General features: G+C 57.8%; 5 protein-coding genes across 5 annotated transcripts; 2 read left to right on the top strand and 3 right to left on the bottom strand.

Moving 5' to 3' along the window:
* The first annotated feature begins 1,291 nt into the window (after positions 1-1,291).
* On the top strand, positions 1,292-3,205 carry WHR41_00252 (uncharacterized protein). Its single transcript, XM_069368858.1, has 3 exons — positions 1,292-1,703; positions 1,758-2,418; positions 2,476-3,205. The coding sequence occupies exons 1-3, from the start codon at positions 1,571-1,573 to the stop codon at positions 3,101-3,103; spliced, it is 1,422 nt and encodes a 473-aa protein (XP_069234044.1). The 5' UTR covers positions 1,292-1,570; the 3' UTR covers positions 3,104-3,205.
* A 978-nt stretch (positions 3,206-4,183) lies between these two features.
* WHR41_00251 (uncharacterized protein) lies at positions 4,184-4,432 on the bottom strand (the record flags this gene model as incomplete). Its single annotated transcript, XM_069368857.1, has 1 exon — positions 4,184-4,432. The coding sequence occupies one exon, from the start codon at positions 4,430-4,432 to the stop codon at positions 4,184-4,186; it is 249 nt and encodes an 82-aa protein (XP_069234045.1).
* Positions 4,433-4,673: 241 nt separating this feature from the next.
* Positions 4,674-6,218, top strand: ARP2 (Actin-related protein 2; the record flags this gene model as incomplete). The annotated part of the gene is made up of 4 exons (XM_069368856.1): positions 4,674-4,853; positions 4,910-4,956; positions 5,022-5,168; positions 5,262-6,218. The coding sequence occupies exons 1-4, from the start codon at positions 4,835-4,837 to the stop codon at positions 6,216-6,218; spliced, it is 1,170 nt and encodes a 389-aa protein (XP_069234046.1). The 5' UTR covers positions 4,674-4,834.
* Positions 6,219-6,663: 445 nt separating this feature from the next.
* Positions 6,664-9,132, bottom strand: WHR41_00249 (uncharacterized protein). Its single transcript, XM_069368855.1, has 2 exons — positions 7,505-9,132; positions 6,664-7,448 (listed from the first exon to the last, which is right to left on the bottom strand). The coding sequence occupies exons 1-2, from the start codon at positions 8,783-8,785 to the stop codon at positions 7,407-7,409; spliced, it is 1,323 nt and encodes a 440-aa protein (XP_069234313.1). The 5' UTR covers positions 8,786-9,132; the 3' UTR covers positions 6,664-7,406.
* Positions 9,133-11,550: 2,418 nt separating this feature from the next.
* WHR41_00248 (uncharacterized protein) lies at positions 11,551-14,124 on the bottom strand (the record flags this gene model as incomplete). The annotated part of the gene is made up of 4 exons (XM_069368854.1): positions 13,305-14,124; positions 13,174-13,254; positions 11,992-13,120; positions 11,551-11,933 (listed from the first exon to the last, which is right to left on the bottom strand). The coding sequence occupies exons 1-4, from the start codon at positions 13,902-13,904 to the stop codon at positions 11,551-11,553; spliced, it is 2,193 nt and encodes a 730-aa protein (XP_069234312.1). The 5' UTR covers positions 13,905-14,124.
* Positions 14,125-14,138: the final 14 nt, after the last annotated feature.

Genomic DNA, 14,138 nt, shown 5'->3' with positions numbered 1-14,138 from the left:
ATGCAGATGAAAATGAAAATGCAAATGCCATTTTGGTTTTGGGAGAAGCTGTTTGCGTACTGTGTTTTGTGCCACTTCTTCCGGTTGTGAGATGAATGATTGTGTCTTGTTGTTATTCTAGTACCTAGGATAAGCGGCTGCAAGGCTGCCGGGACCCTTGAGAGCGAGCAGCGAAGAGTGAGGTCTGGCTGTCTGGGCTCGCAGGGTACCTCGAAAGACTTCGGTGGAAGTACCGTCAGCAATCGACCATTGGCCGCAAACCCAGCGTGCACTACGAGCAGGCTTCTCAACGAGCCGTGAGGGAGCTTCACGGCGAGTAATAAATCAAGGCATGCCAGGTCTGCGGACGCCTAACGTACAGCGGTAGCCAGCAATACAAGAGCCATACCCAGGATCCCTCCAAGTACCCACGACGTCCAGACAAGACTGCATCCGCCAACACCCTAAGGCGCTTGTCCTTTTCTTGTTCCGCAGCCAAGCAGCGCGAAAGACTGGGCTCCAGCACGGGATCTCGCCTCGGCGCTTCCGCCTTTCGGCAGCTCTGCGCGCCGATCTTCGTTGAGCTCCCTCCCTCGCACTCTCACCTCAGCAAACAGAGCGCGCACGAGCAGATGAAGCAAAGAATAGCACCCCGACGTCATGCCATTGTTCTGCTAACGAGACACAGCCACCACGTCACAATTCACTCGCGCGCGGCGGATGGAGCGTTGGAGATTTGCTGGCGCGGATCGTGGAGGATGGCGCGCGAGCCTGAGGTGCGGAGGGGCCCGTGCGTGGGGTGGGCGCCGCGCGTGCAGCCCGATGCGAAGCTTCGGCTTGGCTGGGGAGACAAGCAAATGCGCGCTTCTTGGGGGGACGGGAGGGGACATGCGGGCGTTGTGAGGACGTTGCTGACATGCTACCTATGTACATGGGCAGTATGAGAGAAAGTACATGGCGCTCGGGTAAGGTGTACATTTCGCTGCCACCGGAGAGCGATGGTGCGGCAGTACTATGGACACACCCAAAGCACGCCTGCCAACCAGCGGCCTCCTGAGCACCCCAACCCTGCACATCGCCATTTGCTTCCCACCAGCCTGTTTGGCGTGCAGTTTCAGAGTGATCGCGAGGCAAAGCGTGAGATTGGCCCGCGCCAAGTCGACGGGCGGGGCGTCGTAATCGCGGGCGGGGGGTGGGCCTGAGGAGCGGCCTGGCCTGCCTCAGATTGGCCTGTGGAAAGGAGGACCGAGACGGCCAGCCGGCCTACACGAGCGGCGACCCTGGATTGGGGCGCGCGCTGCTGCAGCATATCCTCACGCGAACCCCCTTCACCACCGCCTCCCTCTTCCCTTCTTCCTCCTCACCAAGGCTTCCTTCTTCCTGCGGTCGAGGATTCACAGCACCTTCGTTACTTTCGTTGTCGTCCTTCGCTACTTCTTCTAATTGCGCTTCACCAGTCACTCTCTCACTCCTGACCACCCGTTCGCCTTCCTTGGATACTTCCGATCCGCCTCAGCACGACCGGAAATCCTTTCTGAATTCACACTTCACTTTTCTCGCCTCCGCAGCACTACTATCCTCATCACGCAAAATGAAGGGCTCCATCGCTATCGCCGCGGCCACCGCCGCGCTCGCCAGCGCCGCCGCCACCCCGGCCAAGCTTGAGGCCCGCGCCTCTGGCACCAGCTCCGGCAGCGTTCCCACCGTCACCGTCAAGGGCAATGGTATGCGCGACTCCATTGCCAGAATCTAGATCGCATGCTGACTTCATACCACAGCCTTCTACGCCGGTGACAAGCGCTTCTACATCCGCGGTGTTGACTACCAGCCCGGCGGTTCCTCTGAGGCTAAGGACCCCATCGCGGACGTTGACGGCTGCAAGCGCGACGTCGAGGAGTTCAAGAAGCTGGGAATCAACACCGTCCGTGTCTACACCGTCGACAACTCTGCCAACCACGACGAGTGTATGTCCGCGCTCGCCGATGCCGGCATCTACCTCGCCCTCGATGTGAACACCCCCAAGTACTCCCTCAACCGTGCCGAGCCCGGCGCGTCCTACAACAAGGTCTACCTCCAGAGCTTGTTCGCCACCGTTGACGCTTTCGCCAACTACGACAACACCCTTCTCTTCTTCTCCGGTAACGAGGTCATCAACGACGACAAGACCACTAGCTGTGCTCCCTACGTCAAGGCTGTCACCCGTGACCTGAGGCAGTACATTGGCACCCGCGGCTACCGTAAGATCCCCGTCGGTTACTCCGCCGCCGATGTCGAGAGCAACCGCTTCGAGATGGCCCAGTACATGAACTGCGGTACCGACGACCAGCGCTCCGACTTCTACGCCTTCAACGACTACTCCTGGTGCGACCCGTCTTCCTTCACCAAGTCCGGCTGGGACCAGAAGGTCAAGCAGTACGGCGACTACAGCATTCCTCTTTTGTAAGCAGTTTCACCCGTCCTGAAGATTAACCTACCTGTACTGACTCTCCTCCCCAGCCTTTCTGAGTACGGTTGCAACACCAACAAGCGTACCTTCGGCGCCGTGAAGTCCATCTACGACCAGGACATGTCCGCCGTCTACTCCGGCGGTCTCGTCTACGAGTACTCCGTCGAGGACTCCGGCTACGGTCTCGTCAAGATCAACGGCAACTCCGTGACCGAGAACGACGACTTCAAGGCCCTGCAGCAGATGTACAAGGACAACCCCGCTCCCGAGGGCGACGGCGGTGCCAAGACCGACGGCAAGGCCAGCGAGTGCCCCAAGAACAGCGACTCCTGGAACGTCAAGGACTTCAACGGCGCCGACCTGCCCGCCATGCCCGACGGTGCCGAGAAGTACCTCAAGGAGGGCGCCGGCAAGGGCCCCGGTCTCCAGGGCTCTGGTTCCCAGCAGGCCGGCGGCGGATCCACCACCACCGCCCAACCCGGCTCCGGCAGCGTCACTGGCGTCGCTTCTAACGCCTCTGGCTCTTCTGACTCCGGCAGCTCCAGCAGCGGTTCCGCTGACGCTTCCGGCTCCGCGTCCGCCGCCAACTCCCTCATCATGGGCGAGATGGGCAAGGCTCCTCTCGTCTGCGCTGCTGTCGTCCTCGTCAGCTCGCTCTTCGGCGCTTCTCTCCTGTAGAGTTGGGATGAGATGTGAATCAGATGTCGAAATAACAAGGAGGGGATGTTGAAATGTTGAAGGATTAATCGTATATCGGTTGGGTCTTTCTTCACTTTTTTTTTTTTTTTGGTTTTCTTGTGAATCGTCATACTTGCATACTAGGAGTCTTCGAGCCCAATGGAACTAGTCCCAAGTGTTTTCTCATCATACATTCCTTTCTGCTAGCATTTCCTCGAACGAGCCAAAACCGTCTATTTGCGTGCGCGTTCGTAGAGCCCTCGACTCTTGCGCTCTCACTGGCAATCATATTTTCCGGACTTCGCGACCAATACGACGCGAGCTCGAGAGCACTGCGACGAGGTCTCCGGGACGAGCTCGGCCTGTTGGGGGACAGGCTCGTGACCCCGAGGAGGTCGAACCCTAACCCTATAATGTTCGCGAGGGCCTGCGGGAAGCGACACAAGCTAGCGTCCGCTAGATATGGACCAATCAGCGTTCTTTGACCGTTCCAGCAAACTATCCCAACCCTAACCCTCGCAAGACCGTCGCATGAGATGCTTGTGCTGCCAGTGTATGTATCCAATGGCTCTCCGTCGCAATGAATCCAATCCTGCTTATCGAGTGCCACAGTGGGTCATTTGCCCCCAATCGCGCAGTGATCTGTAGCTTCGGCTTGGGTTCCCTCCGGGTCTTGGTTCCGGATTCTGCTTGTTCCGATCCGCCTTCGTAGCTTGACAGTGCTTCGAGGCTGATGGCTTGAAATTGCGTCCTGTGGTCAGGTCGGAGAGCAGCGCGTAGGTCGTTCTGTCTGGAAGGAATGTGATGTTCGGTAGTCTCGTTGGGTGCTCGTCATCTGGTGTTCGCTTGCGCTTCAAAAGGGTGTTAGACGGCTGGGCAGCAGAGGCGGTCGTCCATGTTGCGTCGAAATCGGTTCCTACCGCCCGTGTATTCGGAAGACTCAGTCGACTTCATCTTCCTCCACTTCAGCATCCCGCCCCGGCATAAGTCCCCATCCAGTGCGCAAGACATTCCATCCCCGACATCCTCGCCAATCGTTCCAATCGAAACCAGTCCCGTCGTCTCTCAATTCCTCCCTCATCACCCAGCAATATTCGTAATCCCCGGTGCCTCGTACACCTCCAACTGTTTTTGTCCCTTGCGCAGCAGAAATTCAATTGCGCCAAAGTCCTTCTTGTCGACGCCCACGTTGCGACCGAACTCGCGGCGCGCGAAGGCCTCGAAGTTGGGCCGCGTGGAGGCGGGCTTCGTGCGCGCGGCGCGCAGGCAGCGCCGGTAGAGGGAGAGGACGTCGCGTTGGAGGCCGGAGAGGCGGGGCGCGCGGGCCATTGTTGTGGGTGTTTTGCAGATGTTCTTGTGTAACGTTTTTGGGGAGGTGGTGGATGGTGAGGATGTAAAGGAATAGCTGAATGGGTGCAAGACTTGATAATTTGATTGAGAATTGATTGGAAGACGTCAATGAATTCGCGCAGAAGCCGAGGCCGGCCTTCGTCACGGCAGCTGGCAGCTGGCAGCTCTCCCCGTTGACGACAGACGGCTCTTGGCGAGGCGAGACGTCGCAGCCTCCCCACATGTCTCTCCAGGCCGCCAGGCAGGGCGACTTGGGCACGATCAGCTTGCACTACACCCTACTACCGCACTGATTGATTGCTCGATACACGACCTCAACATCTCTCCTTCCACCTTCCCCCTCTCTTTCTCACCGGTCGCATCCTCGAGGACACAAACAACATGGCGGAGTCGCCCATCGGTAACGTCGGCCGGCCTCTCAACACCCAATGCCAGCTTGCTAACTCCACCGCATAGTCCTCGACGGAGGTACCGGTTTCCTCAAGGCTGGTTTCGCCGGCACGGTACGCTCTCGCATAACCTTCATACATGCGCAGCACTGGAACTTCAACTAAGACCGACCATCCAGAACTTCCCTGACCACCAATACCCCTCAATCATCGGCCGACCCATCCTCCGAACAGAAGAGCAGGCGCCCGGCGATGTGGTGCTCAAGGACATCATGTGCGGCGACGAGGCCGCCGCCGCGAGATCAATGCTACAGATCACCTACCCGGTATGCCGCGACCACACCGACAGTCGAAGGAGGGGACAAACAATTGAAATCGGAGGGCGAAGCTCGCTAACACCACACTCTTCGGAACCATAGATGGAGAACGGCATAGTAAAGCGATGGGACGACATGCAGCACCTGTGGGACTACACATTCTTCGAGAAGATGAAGATCGACCCGACGGGGCGCAAGATCCTGCTGACGGAGCCGCCGATGAACCCGCTGAAGAACCGCGAGCACATGTGCGAGGTGATGTTCGAGCGCTACAACTTCGGCGGCGTGTACGTGGCGATCCAGGCGGTGCTGGCGCTGTACGCGCAGGGCCTGTCGTCGGGCGTCGTCGTCGACTCCGGCGACGGCGTCACGCACATCGTCCCCGTCTACGAGTCCACCGTCCTCAACCACCTGACCCGCCGCCTCGACGTCGCCGGCCGCGACGTCACCCGCAACCTCATCTCGCTCCTGCTGCGCCGCGGCTATGCCCTCAACCGCACCGCCGACTTCGAGACCGTCCGCGCCATCAAGGAGAAGCTCTGCTACGTCAGCTACGACCTGGCGCTCGACCAGAAGCTCAGCGAAGACACCACCACTCTAGTCGAGACCTACACGCTGCCCGACGGCCGCACGATCCGCGTGGGCAGCGAGCGCTTCGAAGCGCCCGAGTGCCTCTTCCAGCCGCACCTCGTCGACGTCGAGCAGCCCGGCATCGCCGAGTTCCTCTTCAACACGATCCAGGCCGCGGACGTCGACATCCGCTCCTCCCTCTACCGCGCCATCGTCCTCTCCGGCGGCAGCAGCATGTACCCGGGCCTGCCGTCGCGTATGGAGAAGGAGATCAAGCAGCTGTGGCTGCACAAGGTGCTCGGCGGCAACCCGGAGCGGCTCGACAAGTTCAAGGTGCGCATCGAGGACCCGCCGCGCCGCCGCCACATGGTGTTCCTTGGCGGCGCGGTGCTGGCGAACATCATGGCGGAGCGCGACAACATGTGGGTCAGCAAGGCGGAGTGGGAGGAGCAGGGCGCGCGGGCCCTGGAGAAGTTGGGCGCGAGGTAAGGTGGTGGGAAGCTGGAGGAGGCAGGTATGCAGTTATGAAAAAATTTGCCGTCTTTACTTTAGCGGACGCGGCGAGAAATCAAAAAGAGAGATTTCAATGGATAGATTCATTCTCCGACGGTCCATCATTCGCTTGCGCAAGGCAAGGCAATCGGCTCGATGTCTATGCGTCCGTTTGCAGTGAGTTCTTATTGATTCCACTCAGTGCACACGGGATTTTAGCTTCTCGTGCGTGCATTCAGCCTACGTACGAGGCTCGCGCGGCAATCTTACTCAAGACGCGGATACCAGTTCTTTAAAACAGAGACGGGCAGCAAAAAGTCGCAGCTAAACGAGGGGAGGACAGTTGCACATGAACCAGGCCAACATCCCACCACAGGGGCACATCTAAACCCGTATCAACACCATTAAACAACACAGAAGCCGCGGAAACGTGAAGAGTCGATTGAGCGAAGACACTTAACATTAACTATCAAAGCGGACGAAGCCGAAGTAAAGTCAAAAAAGACATTATGTACAAAAGCGGACACAAAATCAAATCGTGCCACGCTCCTCAACTAGCAGAATCCCCCGCAAAGGCATGATCAGGAAGCTGTTTTTCGGCTATCAGATGCTTCACCTTTGCGGAATTCCCGTGAGAGCGTGGTGAGAAGTAGAAAGGTATAAGGACCCCCTCCCCTCCTTCATCTTTCCGAAGAGCTTATTCACAACCCTTGTCAACCAGGCTCCCTCTGCCCTCCCCCTGCTTTCGTTCATGAAGCTGACGTAAAGGAAAGAAATCGGAAACAGCGCAGAAAAGATCAAAAACTTTGCTTCGCGAAACCGCTCGAGCTTCGGATACGAAATTGGGGGCTGGTGGCAACTGAATCAAGAAAAAGAAGATAACCAAATGTTTTGACCGTGCTGTTGTTCCCTGTCGCTGAAGTGAGGCTGGTTGTGTTGATGCTGGAGTTGTTTCGTGCAGCGGTCTACTCAGGGCCGGCCGAGAGACTTGAAGCGGGTTTGAAAGGCACTTTTGGCAACGGTATAGATGTGATCAGTCATGTACATGGCCGAGGAGTGCCCGCCAGGTCGGCCGGAAATGTCAAGGGCTAGGAGTAGATGCACGCCAGGTGCCTCTTCGTGTAAGTGCTACGCAAGAGGTGGGAGTCGGAAACTCGCATGCTGCATGGTTCTTGGTCTTTGCATCTAAGAGAAGACGAAAGTGGCAGTGCCAGAGCCGACGGAGACCTGGGTGGATGATTAGTGAGGGTAAGGATATGATGAAGCAATACAAGATAACTTACAGTGCAACCAGTGGTGGAGCTGCAGCCGGTGTCGGAGCAGTACTGGCCGTTGGAGTACTTGCAGGAACCGCTCATGTCGTCACCCTTGAGCTCAACGGAGAACTCAAGCTTAGCGTCAGTGGTGGGAGAGTTCTGGAAGATGGACAGCCAGGCACGGCCGTTGCTGAAACCAACACCCAGGTTCATGGGGGCGAAGTTGCCCCAGGGGTTGGCGTCAGAGCCCCACTGGCAGGCATCCTTCATGGCAACACCGGCCGGGTTGACGTAGTACTGAGCGCTAGTCTTGCCACCCTGCCAGTTGTAGTAGTTGTCGGCATCGGGGCAGGTCAGAGGGTAGGTCTTGCCAGGCATGGTGTTAAGAGGAACAGTCTCGCCCTCGGTACCAGGGTAGTCGGTACGGCAGACGGCGACGTTCTGGCCAAGCTTGTTCTCGACCTTGACCTCGACCTTGTCAGTGCCAGACATGCAAAGCTTGCTGGACATGGCGGTGTTGGTCAGGTGGAGCTTGCCACCCTTGCAGTGGACACCACCAATGGACTGGCCAGTAGCGCCCTGGTCAGAAGGCCACTGGGACTTCTGGTAGCCAGCGGGGCAGGCGTAGGAGCAGTAAGCACCCTCAGTGCAGCTCTCGCCGGTAAGGGCAGTCTTGATGTTGGCGAAGCCGCCCATGAAACCGCCAGGCTGCTGAATGCCAGTCCAACCACCAAGACCCATCCAGTCAACAGGAATCGCGCCGTAGTCCTCCGGGAAGTGGCTGCAGTCGAGCTCGCCATCGGGAAAATCCTCATCAACGCCGGTGCCAGGGTGGTTGCCGTCATCTTCGTCGTCGTCGTCGCTGGAGGAGCCGTAGGACTGGGGAGTGTCCTTGGAAGGAGCCGGAGCCGCGTAGGAAGACGGCGCAGCGTATGCGCTAGACGGCTCAACGGTGGACGAGGAAGAAAGGACAACGGTAGACGCGGGCTCGATCCAGACGGAGGAGCTGCTGGAAGTGGGTGCGACATAGGCAGCCTGGGTGGAAGGCGCAGCGTAGCTGGAAGGCGCGGCCGAGGAGAGCTGGCCGTCGCTGGCCATCACGAGGCTGCCGTTCTGGAGGCCGCGCTGGACCTCATCTTCGGTGATCAGGCGACCATTGAGCTCGTAGACGACGACGGTCGGCCCAGGGACGCTGACAACATCGACGGGAGTCGACTGGTCGCGCTTGGCGTGGTGGAGGTGCTGGTGGCCGTGCTGGTGGGCGGAGGCGACGGCAGCGCCGAGGGCTGCGATGACTGCGTGCTTCATTGTAGATGTCTACGCGGTGAAGCTTGGGATGGGCGAGAGATGCTGGAGGTCGTTGGGGATGTTGCACGAGATTGATGAGGCTGGGCCAGGCGCGCAGGGGCGGTCAATGGGGTTGTTGTGAAAGAATGAGGGCAAATTGCCAGCGTTTTGTTTGTTGGCGCCAGGTGTGGGGACGGGAGGTTCCAAAGAGTGAATTGGAGGCAAGGCTCCAGGTGGAAGCGGGCGTGGTAGGGAAGAGAAGGGCAGCTCACAGCGTCAGGCCTGGGGAGGAAGCGAAGGTGGTTGTCGACAGGGACAGGGAGGAGAAAAGGCGGCGGGCGGGCAGGCCTCAGGGAGCGAGGGAGCCAGGTTGGCAGGCGCGTCCCGACTGCCATTGGGCCCGATCGGGTTAGCGCGCGCTGGCACAGCTGGGGTTCACGAGGTTAGCGAGATGAGCCTCGACGCCACCCGCCGGCCAGCCGCAGCTCAGCGACGCGTCTGGAGCCAGACGTGACAATGCGCCTATATCCCTCTGCAATACTTTCGCTCGCCAATCCCGTCGCCAATGCCTCCTCCGCCGTGTGTTCGACCGCCGTCGACGAAGGTGCGCGCAAGTGCGCGAAGTTGAGATCAACCCCCCCAGCGGTCTAGAACAATGCCGTTGGCTCACGACCCGCCGCAATTCGACAAGCGTTTCTGCACTGCTTCACTTGACTCGCCTCCAGCCCGCAGTCACGAGCGTAGCGTTGCTATGTACGGTAGTGCACCGCCGCACGTGACAGGCGTAGCGCACCCCTCTGGCGCGCGTCCCTAGCACCCCGTCACATTTGTTTCATCTCCCTTGACGAAGCGCCCGCGAACGTGGCACCGCCTGCTTGCGCCGCTCCCGTCCAGCCGTCTGGCGCACTGCGCACTGCGCAGCAAGCTTCCAAGAGCCTCAACGTCCAAGACTCGCTCCACGACGCAAGAGACGGAGTGCGCACCTCGAGGCAGGTCTGGCCCGGCAGATCAACCTTGTCGCGCCCTGATCGGCCTCGTCCGCGTTCCTTGCGTTAGCGCAAAGCCAATTCGTGGTGACAATGTTGGCTTCCGCGACCGCACTTGTTCGGCGCGTGTCCTTCCATTCCGCGCCAGGGAACAAGCAACATCAACAAACAAATAGAGCCCGGTCCCTGCGATCACACGATGACATACTAAATCCAAGATCTTGATGTCTTTCCCTATAGCGGCTTGCGAAATGAGTGATGTCGTCTGCAGAAGTGCAACAATTGCCGCGATCCCCCTCATCAATCAAATTCCCCAACGGTCACGCGCGCCAATAAGGTAGGCAGGCCATCTCCGGCCATCATCCGAGAAGCCATGCCACGCATCGCTGTTTCCTCCTCCCAGCCGTTCCAAGGCCGGGAGACACTTAGCACCAAGGCCTCAACGCCAATTCGTGGACGTTGCCAATCCTCTTACGAACCACGGCGTGCGGTTCTCTTCACGACTCGTCGCTCGGCGCGGGACTTCATCTTCTGGCATTCGTACTGTAGACTTGGAGGCGCTCTCCACCTTTTGCCGCCCGTGACCCAACTTCGTGTTCGTGAAATGACCGTCCCACTTGGCTGATATGCTATGGCCTGTTATAATTGTGTTGCCGGAGCCGATCTCGAAGCAACTACCTTCGTGCCTCCGCTCAAGGCAGGCTGTGTCCACCCGTGCGCTCGCCGTTGGCTCTTGAAACTGCTCCTTGTAGAAATCGCACGTCCGTATAGACACGTTGAATTCACAGACGCATGGAAGGCCATCGAGACGTTGTACGTCTCTATTTGATTCTAGGTAGTGAAAGCTGTGTGCATGGCAACCTTCCGAATTCTAGACCTCACTTTTCAGACGAGCCGCCACTTGATATCTCAGATTGCAAAACGTAAGCTGCTCGCATCATAATCGATTATAGGTGGGGCAAAAGGCAAAAGGAAAGGGGCCTAACCGCGAATCGAACGCGGGACCTCGCCCAATCTCATGGAGATACCTCCAAGGGTGATGAAACCCGAAGGGCGAATTATACCACTAAACCATCAGGCCTTTTCCGGTTTGAGAAGATTTTGTAAAATCTATGTACTACAATCAAACGCTGACAGATGCATACGTGATTGAGGAGCCGCATCTAAGAAAGCCGCAAGCTGAACTGAATACTCAGACGATTTGAATAGCAATTCAGGAGCCAGATAGAATCGCTTCAAGCGGGGCTGACAGTCTTTGCAGTGCGCGTCTCGCCACAAATGATAACGTGATATAGCCCCAACCCTAACCCTAGCGACCTTCCTGAATCTGCATCCTTGACAAGGTCTCGAGAAGTCACCTTATAGGTCACACGGTTAGTTATGATTTGTATCGTCAGGAAACTTTATGAACATTTGTAATCTGTAGAATTGCTGGAACAGCCATTTTCCGCAAAGCGATAGTTGCGGTGTTATCTTCGTGCACTAGGTATGGCAAGCGGCCTCAAGACAATGGTTATGAGCTCACAGGAAGATCGCTACAATAACCAGTGATGCATGGGAAAAGCAAGAGTGAAACGGTCACTGGCCTCGACACCTATACCAAATGCACGCCTAGCAGAAATGACTATCGAAATGATCACATGCAAAGCGGAGCAGAAGCATACAGCCGCCAGCTTGAAGTACCCAAGAAACCTAGGAAACGCATCGCAATGCCACGCTACTTTTCGCCTATGCAAACAAGCATCAAATATGAAATTTGCAACCCAAACACCTCCACATTCACATCATCACCTACTTTCATCAAACCTCCTTCACCCACCCAGCGGGCACAACACCTTTACCCGCCTTGCTCTCGACTTCACACCACCCATCGCCCTGGTCGGGCGAGACCAGCACCATCCTCTCGCCCTCCTGCATCGCCGTCTCGCCGTCTCCACTCGGATCATACGTGTACAGTGCCTCGACATGGCGGACCTTCTTGGCGCCGCGGCGGGGCGCGACGGCGGGGCCTTGCTTGCGGCCTGCGGGGCCGGAGGCGGAGTGCGCGCTGCCGGAGAGGGAGGTGGTGGAGGCTGATGCGGCGGCCGAGACGTCTGTTTTGCTGGTGAGCTCGGCGTAGGAGGCGGGGACGAGGCCTGAGGTGGCGGAGTTGGTGGGCTTGATTTTCATCCAGCCGGAGCCGTCTGCGTGTGGTGTTAGCTGGGATTGGGCTTGTGGTATTAGATGCGGCTGGGTACTCACCATCTGCTTCGAGAACGACGAATTCCTGGCCGTCAGATACTGTGATCTCGCCGTCGCCGGTGGCGGAGTATGGGTATAGCATCTTTCCTCTCTGCTCACCGCCATCGGCATCGCCGCCCTTGATGTAAGCAGCCGGAGGTGGTGCCACCATGCGATGTGTGAGAGGTTTCGCAGCCGACGAGTCGTCCTTCACCGTCGTGCTGGACATGCTGCGATTTGCGCTCGCGGCGTATCCAGAAGACAAGGTGTTCATAGAGCCAATGGTATCGCTGCGCTGCAAATTAGGCATGTCCCCACGACCGCTGCTGATGCTCCCTCTGCTGCTGTTCATGTCGCCGTTGCCGTTGGAGGTAGGTACCGGGCTGGAGGCAACGGCCTGTGCTGTGGACTGTCGCTCTGCTTTGATCGCTTTGCGAGCCTCTTTGTCAAGTTCGCCGGGACAGTCGGCGGGGACCTTGAGCTCGCACTTGTTATGGCATGTGTAGCCACAATCTTTACAGCTCAAGCCCTTTGCGCTCAAGCCCCAAATGCGGTCGGCGCAGAGATCGCAGTTGGTAGGGATCTTGAACGTCTTGTTCTCAAAAGCGTGGTTCTTCATGCCCACGCTAATATCGCCCATGGCGGCGGTAATCGTCGAGATCTCTACCTCAGCCGTCACCCGCCGTTGCTCGGCCTCATGGAGAGTTTCCGAGTAGTGGAACATCGCACGGACGACTTCGACCTCATCGCGCTTATCCTTTCCTTCGCGAACTTGTTGACGCACTCGCTTGACAGTCTCAAGCTCCCGTCGTTTGTTTTCAGCTTCCTTGGTGAGAGGTCCGACTGCATTCTTGCTCTTCGAAAGTATGTTCATCAAAAAAGTCTTGCTTTGCGGATCAGATGCCATCGTGTCGTCGTCAAGCCAGAGGGGAGAAGGCTCGAAGGCGAAATCGGGAGGGTCCATCCACTGCACGGCGTTGTGGCGAACGAACATCATGCTGTCCAAGACGGGGTTGTTTCGAGGGATTTCGCCCTCGAGGTGCTGAACCAGTTGGAGGGATCGAGTTAGGGTTTGGTTCTCTAGCTTCGCTGCGGTGCTCCAGACATTGTTTAGAGTAGCGACGCGAGACTCGGCAAGCGCTTGGAGGGACTGACAAAGGACAGTGAGTATCTAGCAGAAGAAGCAGGAAGATAGAGGCTTACATCTAGAAGCTCAGGAACGTAGTCATGGTAATACCTCTCCTTCTGTTTGTTGGTAACATTGATAGAGATAAGATAAGTGTTCTGTGGTTGTCAGCCCTGCCCAATACTCTGGACATTCCTCGCGCTCTCACCTTCTGGTTGCGCATGTCACTCAACTGCTGCTGGTATGCAGAGTGCGCCTTGGTCTTGCCGTGATCGAACGAGCTTTCTATCTTCTTTCGCTTGTGCTCGACCTCTTGACACACGCCGTCGTATTTGCCCTTGACCTTCCTCAGATCGGCATAGGTGCCATCCCTCTCTTTCTCCAGCTTCGCCGCGTAATCGGCATGCTGCTTCCTTAAATCCTCATAGCGAGTCGCCAGATTCTTCAGTGGCTCTGCCAGACTGGTGATCATCTGTTGTCCAAATTGCTCGTGTTCCGCAGCTCGAGATTCCAAAGTCGAAAGTTGAACCGTCCAGGTAGTCATGGAAGCGCTCTCAAGAGATCCAGGCGTGACGGTAGGGTTGTCTCCAACGCTCAGACTACTGCTCTTCCTCGCCTTCTTCTCAAAGTACTTCTTCGCGAGCGCGGCGAGCTTCTGGCTGTACTCGCGCTCAATGGCACTGCGCTCGCGGTAGAACTGCTGAATCTCCTCCAGCCATTGTATGCCACCGCTGACCCAGGCATGAGCGTTTTTGAAGCCGTCCTTCAGCTCGGCGCCGAAGTTCGGCGCGATGTCGAGTTCAGCCATGTTGTACAGCAGGCCCTGGCATTACCAGACCGAAGCGACGACGGCGGCACAGTACGGAAGGGAAGAGGGCGGAAGGGCGCAGATGGAGGTAAGGTACACGTACTGCGTGTCGCGGCAGGGCTAAGCATACAGTACAGTCAGGGCCACGCCGCGCCGGCTAAGATGTGCAGCAGAGGTGGTGGAGGGCACTGCAGGCGATCGGCCTGCCAAACGTGGCTCGGCTGGCCCCAGAGG

This window comes from Cladosporium halotolerans (genome assembly GCF_011745625.1).
Source record: "Cladosporium halotolerans strain TM138-S3 chromosome Unknown Sca1, whole genome shotgun sequence".
Taxonomy (NCBI): domain Eukaryota; kingdom Fungi; phylum Ascomycota; class Dothideomycetes; order Cladosporiales; family Cladosporiaceae; genus Cladosporium; species Cladosporium halotolerans.
Note: the sequence above shows the minus strand (reverse complement) of the source record. Positions and strands in the feature narration are given on the sequence as shown.